General features: G+C 35.9%; 1 protein-coding gene across 2 annotated transcripts; it reads right to left on the reverse strand.

The window, feature by feature from the left end:
* Nucleotides 1-4,010: 4,010 nt before the first annotated feature.
* On the reverse strand, nucleotides 4,011-10,720 carry LOC149820453 (transcription factor HY5-like). 2 transcript variants are annotated; one of them, XM_089982529.1, is made up of 5 exons: nucleotides 10,494-10,720; nucleotides 10,143-10,332; nucleotides 9,893-10,049; nucleotides 4,434-4,489; nucleotides 4,011-4,328 (listed from the first exon to the last, which is right to left on the reverse strand). In XM_089982529.1, the coding sequence occupies exons 1-5, from the start codon at nucleotides 10,573-10,575 to the stop codon at nucleotides 4,286-4,288; spliced, it is 528 nt and encodes a 175-aa protein (XP_089838655.1). In that variant the 5' UTR covers nucleotides 10,576-10,720; the 3' UTR covers nucleotides 4,011-4,285. The 2 variants fall into 2 exon arrangements, with proteins under 2 accessions (XP_089838655.1, XP_089838656.1); XM_089982530.1 differs by having other exon boundaries at nucleotides 4,286-4,489.
* Between the last annotated feature and the right edge of the window lie 4,829 nt (nucleotides 10,721-15,549).

The raw sequence follows: 15,549 nt of genomic DNA on the forward strand, positions 1-15,549 counted from the left end.
TTGAGAGTATTAGTAATATCGGTCATTTTAGTTATCATGTCAGAAATTGACTCATTTTGCTTCATTTTAAATAACTCAAATTTATGAACTAAAGAGGCAATTTTAGATTTTTTTACCTTTGACGTATCTTCATGAGTCACGAGAAAAGTATGTCAAATTTTATTTACAGTAGAATATTGAGAGATATGATTAAACTCTACTTTGTCAATGGTACAATATAGCACATTCATAGCTTTGACGTTGAGTGGAGCAGTCTTGTTTGTTTCATCGGTCTATAGGCTGAAATCAGTTGATGGTGTTTGGTACTTTTCTAAAACGACTCTCCAAATTTCAAGATACATGGATTGTACAAATATTGTCATTCTTATTTTCCAATAGCCATAGTTTATTCTGTCAAAGAGAGGAGGACGAACTGAGGAGCATCCTTCTTTGTGTTGAGAAGACGATGTTGTTGTCATGCTAGATGATGGTAAGATCAAAAGATAGCAAACCTTGCTCTGATACCAAATGAAAGTGTTATAGGATCGATGCAACGAGTACTAGAGGGGGGTGAATAGTGCTTTTAATCTTCGTTTTTGAAATTTGAACGAATATGAACACTGCAAGGCAATCACATACAAAGAACATAAGAATTTTATCCTGGTTCGATCTTCTAGACCTACAGCAAGTCTTCAAGCAAAACCTGCTTGAGATTTCCACTATCACACTTGTGTCACCATAAGATCAAACAAACCAAAATCGGTTCCACTTTCAGTAACAACCCTGCTGAAAGCAAACTTTTCCTTTAAAACAAAGAAGACTCTGCTTTTTTATAGAAAAAATGAAATAACCAACTTATAATCAACCTATGAGCCTTATGGATGCAAATGGAGTGGAATGGGTTTGTAAGGCTGTTGAAATACTCAACTCATAATTTCACTGACTCACAGAAGAAATTGGAGTGAAAATACTCAGTGAGTGAGAAAACAAATACTTGAATGAATAGATGTGAAAAACAAAAAATTTGATCTTTCAAATCAATGTAATTCGATTTAATTCGATCATTTTGAGTATAAATCACACTCTTATTTATAGTTGAGGAATTACATACGTTGGTGGTACAAAAGGGTGTCGAAATAGTCAGTTTTGAATGGTCAAATTGTTTGAAAAACTGAAAAGATGTACCTTTTAAAAGTTTCCGAAAAATAGCTATATTAGTCGACTGAAATAGTTATTAGTCGACTAAAATCAAATATTAGCAGCCTGACAGTTAAAGTCAGTCGACTACTGTGTCTAGTTGAACAGATTTAAATTCTTATTTTTTTGAAACTTAGTGGACTAAAGAAAAGTTAGTCGACTGATGAAAATCATCAGTAAACTAAAAAAAACTTTTAGTCTGACTCCTGCTAAATTTTTCAAAAATCAAACATTTTAGTTGGTCGACTAAGAGTCGATTAGTCGACTAATCAGAAAGTTGACGTTTTGCTTTGAAAAACTGACACAAAAAATTGGTCGACTGATGAGTTTATTGATCGATTGATAAACCTAAAAATGTGGGTAAAGAGCTTTCTAAAACGATTTTCACCAAAAGTTCTTTTAGAAAAGTTTTTCTTAAGTACTTTTAAGTGAAATGCATGTAAGATATATAATTACAATAGGGCTCTTACAAGAATCTAAGACTTTTAAAGAGATTTACATTTGTACACTTGTCTTCACAGATTCTTCAATGAATTCTTTAATTCTTTTCATCTTTCTTCATTGCCTTAGCTGAAATTCATTTGTTCCAGTTGTTCATCATCAAAATCCTGTACTTGAATTATCGTGTATAGCTTCCTTGTCTTAACAACATTGTGAGCCATTGATTTTTTAAGGTCTTAAAAAACATGCATGTATGTTATAATCACATGATTTTCTATTAAATAATACTTAATAGATCATATCTATAGGGTCTGATCAATAAAAAAAATCAAGAAATTTGAAAACCTAATGCTTCTATTAGGTGAGAGTAGGTGCTCCCAAAGCACCCTATCATATATATATATATATATATATATATATATGGGAATAAGATTTGTGACATATTCATAGACTAACTGATTATGCGATACCGACTAGACCATAGTTTGCACACACTCCCCTTGTCTTATTTGTCTGGTAAACAAGCCGAGCTTGGATTGTTAATGGTACACCCCCTGTTGGGACTCGGCTTGTGAACTCATCACAAGCTGGCTCATTTTTTAAAAATAAAAATTAAGTGTTTTTAATGTTTAAAAATATATAAAATATTTAAATAATATATGTATAATAGATAATATATGTATAAAACACATAATACATAAATATATAATATATATAAAGGGCTTATACAAGTCGAGCTTGTCAAGAGTGCTCTGCTTATTTACCTAAACAAGCTAGCTCTTAGCTCAGCTCCCTGAGCTCAACTTCTGAGCTAAGCCGAGTTGAGCCAAATGGCGAGCTGCTTGACTCATTTCTTAACCTTAATTTACAACTAAATTGGATCAGGAAGCTTGATCTAATCCAGATCCAAACATGAAAAACCCTTTGATGCATATGGGTAATCTCCACAGACAGCTACAAAGTCGGATGATCTGTAATGGATTTTCATCGCAATCTTGACGCCTCGTTTTATGAAGGGCCTTCAAGGCAACATTTGGAATCATGTGACGTGAGAATTGGGCTATCTCCAAATTGAAATACATGAAAAAACTTGTGCATTACATTTGCTTCCATATAAGAAATAAAATGTTCAGTTTCCGATGCTCAGTATAAAAAAAACAAGAAAACACTAATTAGTTTAAATGTTAAAATCATGGCTAATAACAAAGATTAAAAATAGATATATCAAAAGCAGTTCAATCTTAATAAGAAACTGACTTAACGCAAATACAAAAAAATCATTGAAGGCTTAAAGAAAAATAACAAAAAGTAATATGAAAGATTGTAAAGTGATCAAAGCTGTATCTTTTAACAAGGAATGGAGAAACATAAATCATAAGCAAACCCCATGTAATTGATGATGATGATGAATGGTTTACATGAGTGAATATTGGTGGCTCTACATAATTAAAAGATTGTTTTCTATGTTCCATATGGCAAAGTTGGTGTCTTTTCCATTATGTTAGGATGCCCATAACTTGATTTATATGGCTTGGTCTCCACTCAAATCTATAGATGTCGACTTTGGATAACCACCACCAAAAGTTCCAAATGTGGCTTAACATTAGCATGATATAGGATGAGTTTACAATCTCAACTCTATTGAGATTCTGAGGCCAGCTTGAGCCCCAATTTTGCAGCCAAAGGTACCAAAGGTAAACTTAGGCCAATTCGGTTAAGACAGCAAGATTTCTTAGAATCCTTAGCTTAGCTACTATACTTACTACCACAAGCTACAACATATGATGCCCTTAGGGGTTTCACACACCTGGCTAAGTGTGGGTTTAATGCGTTTAAGTTGAAGGATGTCAAGACTTTGATATTTGAGGTGCACATCTCTTATCGCAAGGCTGAAACCATTGACAAACTATTCTCTAGTACCCTTGAAGTGTTGCATCGCAGACACCAAAACGAAGGCATAATGAATGTGCACCACTTGACTTGTAATGTAATGCCTAAATCAAAATGGCAGTTACTCCTCTTTACTAAAGAAAAAAAAAAGATAACATTTGTAACCAAATCCCTAAGTTTTGCACCACTACTATAAAACCCCGCAAGGGTGGATTTGAGATTGGAAGTCGATTTGGGGTGGGACCCATGCTAGATCAGGGACTTTAGTTAACTCCTCAAAAGTCCTATATTCAAGGTTCATTTGCATGAGGGAGGGGAGATTCTCTCTCTCTCTCTCTCTAAACTTAACATTGCAGATCCTAGAACCTGAAATCTTATGATCTCAAATCACCTGGAATCTGAGATCCGAGACAATCAAGCACACCCTAAGTTATTGTCATACCCAAGAATGACTCGAGTTCATAAGCTACAATAGTAGTGACACTCCCCATCAGAGTTTACGACTTCAGTCACCAATCAATAAGCTACTCCAAACTTGGATCTCCATGTCACAAATTAGAACCAAATCATTTACAAACTCAACTCAGTCCAATAGATAGTGAAGCCACCTTGAAAAAGATTCTCAAGAGAGAATATTTTTATATGTAAAAGCTGGTGGTGACCCACAACCAAAAGCAAATGCAACAGTCACAGAGACTAACTAAGCCACCAAGTGGATCGACCTCTCTTTCGTACAGATGTTTTGGGCTCTATCTTGGTGACAAACATATACAATAAATTAACGAAGGACCACCAAGTGGATCGACCGTCTCATTTTAATCCTGCAATAAACACAGATCACTTTCCCATAATATTCTATAATCATGAGTTTAACATGTTATTAACAATAAACACATCCACCATTAAACAAAACAACACCCTCTTACATTGACCCATCCCCACCACTGCCCCCTCTTCTGCTGGCCGTTGTATTTTTCAAGATCTGCCACAAACAAAAAGAAACAATTTCTCAGAACAGTATAAACCATAATCATAACTTACAATCAAGTGTGAGATACGACGAGTGAAGCATCAAGTGAGAAGCCAGTGGCTAAATATAATTCTTTAATGCTTGAAAGCTTAAAGTGCTTAAGAAGCATAAAAGGAAGTGACTAAAAAGCAGTAGTGAAATCAAGCAGTAAAAGAAAGGAAATGTCATTTACCGTAATCACTCACTTACCTGTTTACCACATACATCCTTACCATTTTGTTGAATTTGGTTATCTAAAATTAAGGATAGCAAGGTCTACTGATATCAAGGGAAATCAGCTGATATCAAAAGGAAAACAAGATCAACTGATATCAAGGAGAATCAGCTGATATCAAAAGATTGACTGATATCAAGGATATTAGTTACTGACAATTAAGGAAAATAGTCGATCTCCAAGCTGATATTGTGTATATGTAACGATTCCATTTTCATTTTTCATCAGTAAAATAAGATATATAATTTTTCATATTTTTGATTCATCCTTTCTTTCATGGTACCATAGCACTCAGGTGATGCCCTGATCTAATGAATATTCCTCCATCACTCCGACAACCTTGGCATGTCGCTTGTATCACAGCCGTTGACTGGTAACAACTATTCCAAGCGGTATCATGCTATGACTATTGCACTCTCTGCAAAAAACAAGTTCGGATTTGTAGATGGGTTCATCAAAAAGCCGATGTCTCCCATCAAATATGTTGCAGCCTGAGAACACTGTAATAACATGATCTAACCATGGCTTCTCAACTTGTTGGATCCAGATCTGTCCTCAAGTGTCATCTACGCTAAAACTATTGTTGAAGTATGGGCCGAGCTCTGCGATCGTTTTTCTCAATCAAATGCCCCAAGCATATATCAGATCCAACAAGAAATCATAAATCTCAAGTAGATGCAGACCTCCGTGGCAGCCCACTATACTAAAATAAAGGGCCTATGGGATGAGTTGTTCATATACATGACCAGTCCTCCGTGTACATGTGGAGTGGTGAAGGTCATTCATGAGCAACAAGACCTTAAAAAGCTAATGCAATTCTTAATAGGCTTGAATGAAAGTTATATACGATAAGGAGCCAACTGCTCCTAATGATACCATTGCTGAATATATCCAAGGCATTTACACTACTAGTGCAGGAAGAAAGGCAGCGTGATCTTCAGGTCACAGCTAATCAACAACCAGTGGCAACAACCATTCATGGATCCAATACTCAGAGTAAATGAATTCAAGTAGAAATCGGCAGAATCGCATTCGTCCAAAATGCGATCACTTGGGAAAAGTCGGCTGTGCAAAGGCCAAATGTTTTTATCTCCATGAGTTCCCAAATCGATACGGTACATCCTTCAATGCCCGTCAATGAAGTCAAGCTAGCACTAACTTTGTGTCTTCCGAAAGCAACAAGTTTAATCATGTCCCAACCTCTCAACGACTTACCCAAGAACAACTTCATCAAATAGTTGTTGCGATAAATTTAGGTAATTTTAAACCAGCACCTGCAGTCAATCTAACAGGTAATCTTTATACTCCTTTTGTCGGTTTTATATCATCCAAAAATTGGATCACAGACACAGGTGCGACAGACCACATTACAAATTCTTTGTCAAGCCTAATACTTCCAATTCCCACTATTTTTTTCCCTGTTGGATTACCAAACAGTTCATCTACACATATGACTCACATAGGTAGTGTTCGACCGGCGTCAAATATTCTTCTTTCAAATATTCTCTTTGTTCTAGAATTTAGATTTAATCTCATTTTCGTAAGTTAACTCAAGATTTGAAATGTGACATTTTATTTTATGATGATCATTGTGTTTTTCAGGACCATCTCTCTCGAAGAAGATTGAGGTGGGTAAGCGACATGATGAACTCTATGTTTTTGAGATTGGTGACAACCTTTCTTTAAGTATTTCAACTTTTGATTCAAATATTTGGCACTTTAGGCTTGAACACCTTTCAAATTCTAGATTACAAACTCTTATAAATTGTAATAAATTGCATGATTATATTCTTCACAATCATTGTGATATCTGTCATATGACCAAGCAAACTCGCCTTCTTTTTCCAAGCGGGTCTATCTCTTCATCAAAACCCTTTCACTGTGATATATGGGATGGATATCAAACCACTTTGTTATCTGGAGCTAAATACTTCTTAACCATAGTGGATGACTACTCTAGAACTACATGGGTTTATCTCGTGCGGCATAAATTAGAAACTATAGTTCAAATTAAACATATTTTCTTGCTAGTTGAAAATCAATTTAATAGCAAGATTTTAAGTCTCAGATATGACAATAGTACTGAATTCTTTTCAAATGATATGCAAAACTTTCTTAAAGAAAAGATGGTTGAACATCAATATAACTGCGTCGCGACCCCTCAACAAAACGGAGTGGTTGAACGCAAGCATAGAGACTTAATGTTGCGAGAGCTTTGAGATTCCATGCCTCTCTACCCTTTAAGTTTTGGGATAATGCATTTTTATGGGTGCATATATCATTAATCGCATTCCTTCCAAAGCTTTAATGGGCAAGACGCCCCATGAGTTACTTCATGGTAAGAACCCCGCTTATGATCATATTCGAGCCTTTGGATGTTTGTGTTATTCTCACAACATTCATTATTCTCATAAATTTGATAATCGAGCATGCAAAAGAGTTTTCATAGGATACCCATATGGTCAAGTAGGTTATCGTGTGTATAATCTTAAAACAAAAAAACTTTGTTAGTCGAGATGTAAAGTTTTATGAAAATATGTTTTTGTTTCAAGATCATAATATTTCAGATAAAGAGAAAGGGAGAGTCCTACCCATATTCATATTCAAGCCTCAATCATGTGAGATCCAAGAACCCATTGGTATTCAAGAAAATGAGATCCATGATCCAAATCCTGAATCTCTTAATCATGGTACTCCTAAACCCATTCAAGTCCATATCCGAAAGTTTGAAAGAATCCACCAACCACCACCGCATCTCAAAGACTATAATTGTTACACGGTTGCCCTCGTACTACAATCACTTGATAGGAGAGAGAAGGTTCGCAACATGGATCATGAGTTACCCCAAGTCATATGTTATGATCATTTTTTCAAAACATCATTTTTTCTCTAAGCGCCATCTCCCAACACTCAAAACCTAAAACCTTTTCTCATGCCATGAAGTTTCAATGTTGGCGTGATGCTATGGCTTCAGAGATTAAGGCGTTGAAAGAGAACTATACTTGGTCGATTATGGAACTACCTGTGGGCAAACACCCTATTGGCTGCAAATGGGTGTACAAAATTAAGCATCACTCTTATGAATTCATCGAGAGGTATAAAGCACACCTAGTGGCAAAGGGCTACACTCAGATTTAAGGTCTGAATTATAATGAGACATTCGCTCCCACTGCCAAGTTGGTAACTGTACGATGCTTGATAGCCATCTTAGCAATAAAGAATTGACATTTATATCAAATAGACATCAATAATGCTTTTCTTCACGGTGACCTAAATGAAAAGGTATATATAGAATTACCACCAGGTTTTTTTGTTCAGGGAGAGCGTAAAGTTTGCCAGTTGCATAAATCCTTATACGGTCTCAAACAATCTTCTAAAAACTGGTTTGCCAAGCTGTCAACTCATCTACTTCAAGAAGGATTCTCCCAATATAAAGTCAATTATTCAATTTTTTCAAAAACTAATGGGGCACACATTTTTGTTCTAATTTACGTGGATGACATTATCATTGCAGGAGATGATGTTGTATACATAGAACAACTTAAGTCCTACATCAATCAACAATTCCGATTGAAGGACCTTAGGTGATTCAAATATTTCCTCAGTATTGAAGTAGCAAGATCCAAAAGTGAATATTTTTTATTCCAACGAAAATATGCTCTTGATATTTTAAAGAATATGAGTTATCTTGGGATGAAGCTAAGTCAATTTTCCATGAAACCACATATCAAACTCAATAATGAAGAAAGAGATTTTTTGGAGGATCCAAGGTCATATAGGCGCCTAGTGGGTTGGTTGTTATACCTGACCATAACCCGACCTAACATAGTATTTGTTGTTAACATTTTAAGTCAATTCAGTAGCAAGCCGAAACAACCTCATATGGATGCTGCCATGAGGTTCCTTTGATATATCAAGAGTTTCCCAAGACAAAGAATTCTTATGTCATCTGCCAGTAAGATTTAAATCATTGGTTACTATGATTCGGATTGAACCTCTTGCCCAATGAACCATAGATCCATATCTGGTTATTGTGTCATGATTGGAGACAACCATGTTTCCTGGAAAACAAAAAAGCAATCTATGATGTTATGATCGTCGACCGAAGCCAAATATCACTCCATGGCTCTAGCATGTTGTGAACTCATATGGGTCAAATATCTGTTGTTAGATTTTGGTATTGATCATTCTCAACCCATGACACTACATTGTGATAACCAAGCTACACTTCATATTGTTGTCCATCTTGTGTATCACGAGCGTACAAAGCATATCAAGATTGATTGTCACCTTGTTCGAGAGAAGATTCAAAGCAGGTTAATTCAAACACAGTTTGTTCCTACTCATTCATAATATGAAGATCTCTTTACAAAAGCTCTCAAGACCAAGTTGGGCGTACTCAACTCTCACGCACCAACTTAAGGGAGAGTAAAAGAAAGGAAATGTCATTTACCTCCTTACCGTATTTACTTAATGTGTTTATAGTATATATCCTTATCATTTTATTGTATTAGGTTATCTAAAATCAAGGAAAGCAAGGTCAACTAATATAAAGGAGAATCAACTAAAATCAAAAGGAAAGCAAGATCAACTGATATCAAGGAGAATCAGCTGTTATCAAAAGATTGACTGATATCAAGGATATTAGTTACTGGCAATTAAGAAAAATAGTCGATCTAGTGTACATGTAACCGTGTATATGCAACCCTCAACAATATATATGTAACCATTCCATTTTCATTTTTCATCAGCAGAATAAGATATACAATATTCATCCTTTCTTTCATTATAAATAAAGTCTTGAACTTTATTTTTACTTATAGACGTTTTAAATTATCAATCTATAGTAGGTTTTACATTATTTAATTTAAAAACCAAAATTTTTAATAAGGAAAAAAAGCATCTTCAACATCAACAAAAATTCCATTTTGTATTTGAAAAGCGAGTTTCAAATAAAGTTTGAAAAGTGTGAAAGAATCGTGCGGTTTTCATGCTTCCAAAATGAGCATCTTGAATGAGAGCTTTTGAAGGGTCTCTAAAAGCTTCTTGAAACTATGGTATCAACAAACTAATCAACACAATAATTAACTTAACACAAAGCAGATCAATAATGGATTGTTCCAAAAAGGTCACCAACATACATGTCTAAGCATTTGGTTCTCATTCTGCAATGTGGAGAGCCTCTCCTCAAGCTCCGAATTCCTCTTCTCAAGATCATTCACTCTGCTTTCAAGGTCGTTCAGGTACGCCTTCTTTCTCTCTCTAGCTTGCTGAGCAGAGACTCTGTTCCTCAGCAACCTACAAAAATCAAAAACCAAGAAGGCCCCATTGTCACACCGCCATACCCCGCCGGAAAACCCGCAAAAATCCGCTGGATTCCGGCAGACCCACCTCTTCAAACGCTTGTGCTCTTTGTCAGCAGAGCTCCGGCCCCTTTTCCGCTGCATCACCTCCGCCGAAGCATGAACCTGATCCTGCCGGCTCACGGCGACGGATCCCGCGGCCCTGCCGGAAGTCGAGGGCCCGGCGACGTCGCTGCCCATCTCGGGGACTCTCCTGCTCTCGTCATCACTTTCCAGTCCTGCACCGCCCACCAAATTATTTTCCCTCCATCTCTGTCATTCTCTCTCTAAAACTAAACCCACCCAACATATAAAAAAATGAAGAGCAGAAGAAAAAGCACTCATTTACTCAAAACAAATCCAGAGTTCCAAATTAGAGAAGAAGAAGAAGAAAAAGAACCTTCCTTGATCTCCAGATGAAGTGCAGAGCTCGACGAACGCTCACTACTTGAGGGAAGAGATGTAACGGCTGCTTCTGGCATTCTTGAGAGAGAGAGAGAGAGATTTGAGGTTTCTTCGCACTTCGTTGTTTATTTGGATTTCGGAACTTAAAAAGAACTCTTCAAATTGGGGTTAGAGAGAGAGAGAGAGAGAGAGAGAGAGAGAGAGAGATTGTGGGGTTTCTCCGCAGTGTTGTTTATTTGGATTTTGGGGATTAAACAAAGAACCTGTTCAGATTTATTTAATGCGAAATGGGATGACTCTCTGTCACGCTGAGAGGGCGGGCTTGCTATTACTACCGAAAAACGGAAGTAAAGAAAGGGACTGTTACTTAGCACAGAATCTGGCCGTTGGATCCTAATTTATCGGACGGATATAAAATAGTGAACGTGGAAGCATGATGAGCCACGAACGCTCAATAGGATCTAAAGGTGGAGAGGGGTTGAGCGTGGACGAATAGTCAACCGTTGGATCTGCGAGACGCCACCTAATCCAGATGTTTGCTGCATTGAATGAGAGAGTCTCTAATTTTGTTTATTGTGAAAAAGCATGTTTTCTCGAGAACTATAAAATATATATAACATATAAATAAAATATAAATATAAATAATATAAAAAACAAGACACAAAAATATTTGTGTCATGTTAATATTGGGTTAAAAACGTGATATTTTCAAAACAAGCAATATTTTGAAAAATCATATACTTTGGGTATAATATTGCCCTTTGAAAATATTGTTATCATGATAAAAAAAAAATTGAAAATCGGTGATATTTATTAGGGGTTTCAACGGGTCAGGGACCCAGGTGGAACCAGACTAGAAGCAGATTTAAGATGATGGCACCGGGTCAGGACTCTGGTCTAGTCGGACCCACGATAAGAGAAACCATACCTTGATCCTATAAAAACTAGATGAACCAGGAACATACACGATAAAATAATATTTTTTATCATTTTAAAATTGAAAAATTATAGATCTTAATGGAAACTCAGGTCAGGCCCGGATCTGGTATAAAATTTCATAAACCATACCCGAGTTCATGTATTAATCGGTCCCTTCGGGTCTGACCCGGATTCTAATAGGGTTTTATTATTTATCACCAAACCCTGTTTGGTATCGGTCGGGTCAAACCTGACCTGTTGACACCCCGAATATTTATGACTGGTATAGAAAAAACATACAAAGAGCGACATCCTAAAAAGTTGGGAAAATTTTTGTCGTACACTTATTTGGGGAGAACAATTTCTCCGCTTGTCTGGCAGGATCTGTTAGTGGACGTCAGCTTGTGTTGGGAACGTTGCAAGTTCAAACCCCAAATGGTATGGTTAGGGGTCTGCCTAACCCCAGCTTTCTCTGTCATATATACAAAGAGCGACGTAAACAATTTCTGCTCCACGTTGGTAAGAACTGTCAGTGCACGTCTCCTTGCAGTTAGACGTTGCAGGTTCAAACACCAGTGGTATGTTTAATAGTAACTGGTGGGGATCTGCCTAAACCCAGCTTGCCTTTTCAAAAAAAAAAAAAAGCAAATTTTTCTGTTGTCTGTGTCAGCTTAGGAAAGCAAGTCGACCCCATGCTTTTCTGAGAGGAAATTGTTCCTAGGGACAATTTTTTTTAATGCATTTAAAAAATGAATTAAGATGCTCTAGAGAGAGATAACTTGCTAGGGGTTCTTGGAGAAGAGCAATAGTTTGTGTTGGTCAACGGTCTGATTCGTGATGCAGGAGCTGCGCTCAGTGACCTCGGTTCATTGGATCATTTTGGATCTATTTATTTTTAGTTTTCACTTTTGTTATTTGGATCTTTGTAATGTATATTTTGATTTTGTGTTTGATCCATGTGTTTGGAGAAGAGCAATAGTTTATAATTTTTTTCACATTTAACACCATAAATGTGATCTACAGGTTTTGTTTAGTGAGAATCAGCTTTCAGATAGCCAAAATCTGACCTGTGTAAAGGTTTTGCTGGTGATCCAAAATCAACACCTATGAATGCATCGATTTTTTTTTACTCATAAAAAAATACTTTTTCTTCAAAAAAATGTGATCCAAGAGTCAATTCCCATTAAATCGAGCATGCTGAACACATCTATGAGGTTAGATTGTGTCAAAACAGCTTGCACAGTGAGATTCAAATTAGATTATAGGTGCAATAAATTATAATAAATATAAATCCCTCATATTAAAATGTTGTTTAAATCAACTGTGACCAGTGTGACAAATATCGCGAGATTTACGAAAATCTCGTGATAATATCGCGAGAAATTGCCTGAAAGTTTAAAACGGTAATTTCTCGCAAGATTTTCAAAATATCGCAAGATTTATGAAAAAACATAAATACTGCGATTTAAACGTGACATTTATGTTTTAAACGGCTATTTATCACAAAAAAAATCATGTATTTTTATTTGTATTAATATTTTCTTATAGAAAATAATTTTTATATTGTTTTTTTTATTGTCAAGATTTTGTCAAAAAAACATGAGATTTATGGAATTTTTTCAATTTCTCACGAGTTTTTGAAAAATGAGAAATTGCCGATAATTAAAAAGGTTTGTCACTATGACTGTGGCCTCATGGATGTGTTCATCATAATCAAAATAGTAGAAATTGACCCTTACATATATTTGTTTGGCAAAAAATATAAACTTTTTAAGGGTTGAAAGTCTGAGACATTGTATACCACTGACTTTTCAACTCTCTAAAAATCCATCATACGCATAGGAAAAAACATGATTCAAGAACTAGTCTGAACTAAGCCAAGCATATTGATCACATCTTGAAGAGATATGTGAAAAAGGAAAGAAACTTTGAGTTTTTTTTTTTATTTGAAGAAACCGCCCCAGGGTGCAGAGACCTAGTTGTGCTAGCTTAGTCTGTCGTCCTGTCAATGTAAAACTTTGAAGGCTTAGAGAGACCTAGTTGTGCTAGCTTAGCCTGTCGTACTTACGGTTGTTGTCCCCTCAATGTAAAACTTTGAGGGCTTACCCCTCCACTCCGGAGAGTCTCTAAGCTTCGGCTTACACAAGAGGGTGACACCCATACTCATGAAATTTGAACCTTGGCTTGGCTACCCGTCAAACCGCCTAGGCCCTATCCCACTATGCCAAACCCCTTAGGTCTAAACTTAGTTGTTCACCAAGGGGTTTAAAACCCATTAAGGTTGCAAACATTATCTCTTAGGTGGTGGGCATTGAGATGGCCACCTGATGGGCCATTGGGTACCCTCATATTGGGAGTTACAGTTAAGGTTAGGGCTCATGTGCAGTCTTAGACTCCAAAAGACATAAGAATAACTAAGTTCAATTAAAAGGTGTTTGTTTCGACCTATCTCTTATGAAAATGACCCTCTTTCTCACGTGAGGTGAAACAACAAACGTCCCTAAAAAAAAAAAACAGTGAGGCATCCTCGTTGAAGGAAACCCTTTTCTTTTTTTCTTTTTAATCAAAGGGTTATCACACGTTCTCTGGTGAGGAAACAAGTCACTTTCACAGAAAAGTGTATTACTGTGGGGGCATTTGATTTGGAGACAACCCTGGACAAGAACACGATCTTCTGTCTAGTCTTATTTTGACCCTGTTTAGCACAATCACATGGTATTCTTATCAGGTGTTTGCATCAACCACGTTAGAACATTATTGTCCATGTGTCTTGTGTTTGATTCATTATTATGGATAAATTAGACAAAAATGTTTAAATTTTGCATATTTTGATCAAAAAATTAGATTCTAAGTATAAAAAAACGAAATTCAGTTTTAGCATTCATTATTCAATAATTAAAAAATTAAAATTAAAAACAAAATTTAAGCATACTTAAAAAAAACAATTTAGTATCATTCACTCAATAAATTGCAAAAATAAGGTTTAAAATACAAAAAACCTTAAAATCTAAGCATACAAAAAAAATTGAATTTAGGCATTAACATCATTCACTTAATAAATTATAAAAATATGGATTAAAATGCAAAACCCTTAAAATCTAAGCATACTTAAAAAATTAAATTCTGCATGCATTCACTCAATAAATTGTAAAAATATGAATTAAAATACAAAGACTCCTAAAATCTAAGCATACCAAAAGAAAAAAAAATGGATTTAGCATCATCTACTCAAGAAATTGCAAAAATATGAATTGAACCCCTAAAATCTAAGCATACTTGTACAAAAAATATATCAGAATTTGAATGCATTCACTCAATCAATTGCAAAAATAAAGATTAAAATGCAAACCCCCCTAAAATCTAAGCATATAAAAAAATCATATTTAGCAAATGCTAACCCTAAAATCAAGCTAGGGTTCAAGAGAAAGAGAGAGAACATAGTCGGCAGAAGAGTTATTGGAAATTTTAAAGGTGCAGTGTCATCGATATAAAGGAGTACAAAAGGGGAGAGAGCGCAATAGGGGGGGGGGGGCATGGAATGACATAGGCCATGGGATACACTATTTGTGCATCATGCATTTGTGAGGAAATGTGAGCCCCATGCATTATGGGGACAACCCCATCCACCGTCCTCACAATCAAACACCCCCTTAGTAAACTAGTTGCACTTAGTTACAAGCAAAATACTTGTTTGAAGGAGCTTGCCTTGAATACATATGTACGTGTTGGGTTTTCAGACACCCTTATTAAAAACTAGACAGGGCTAGTGGCATGGTAGGCCTTCACCACGCTTGTCTATAGGGTTGCACAACAAGTTGAGGTAGCTTAGGCTTGACACATTTAAGCTTTGCTCTAACTTATACAAAAACAATAAATGAACTGAGCTTGAACAAAGGCTCTTACTTTGTATACACAAACGAACAAAGTTCAAACATGCAATTGAGCTTGGTTAAGAATGATTAACCCAATTTAAGCTCAATTCATGTAGATATTTAATGCATATATATTTAATATATGTAGGGTTATCAACGGATCGGGTCAAGGTCAACCCAAACACACCCATATAATTAACAAAGAAATGACCATACTAAATGATAAAAATGATGTGTTTTAAAAATATGCCCAGGAAATTA

This window comes from Nuphar pumila, chromosome 12 (assembly GCF_984573655.1).
Source record: "Nuphar pumila chromosome 12, dmNupPumi1.hap1.1, whole genome shotgun sequence".
NCBI classification, from domain to species: Eukaryota; Viridiplantae; Streptophyta; class Magnoliopsida; order Nymphaeales; family Nymphaeaceae; genus Nuphar; species Nuphar pumila.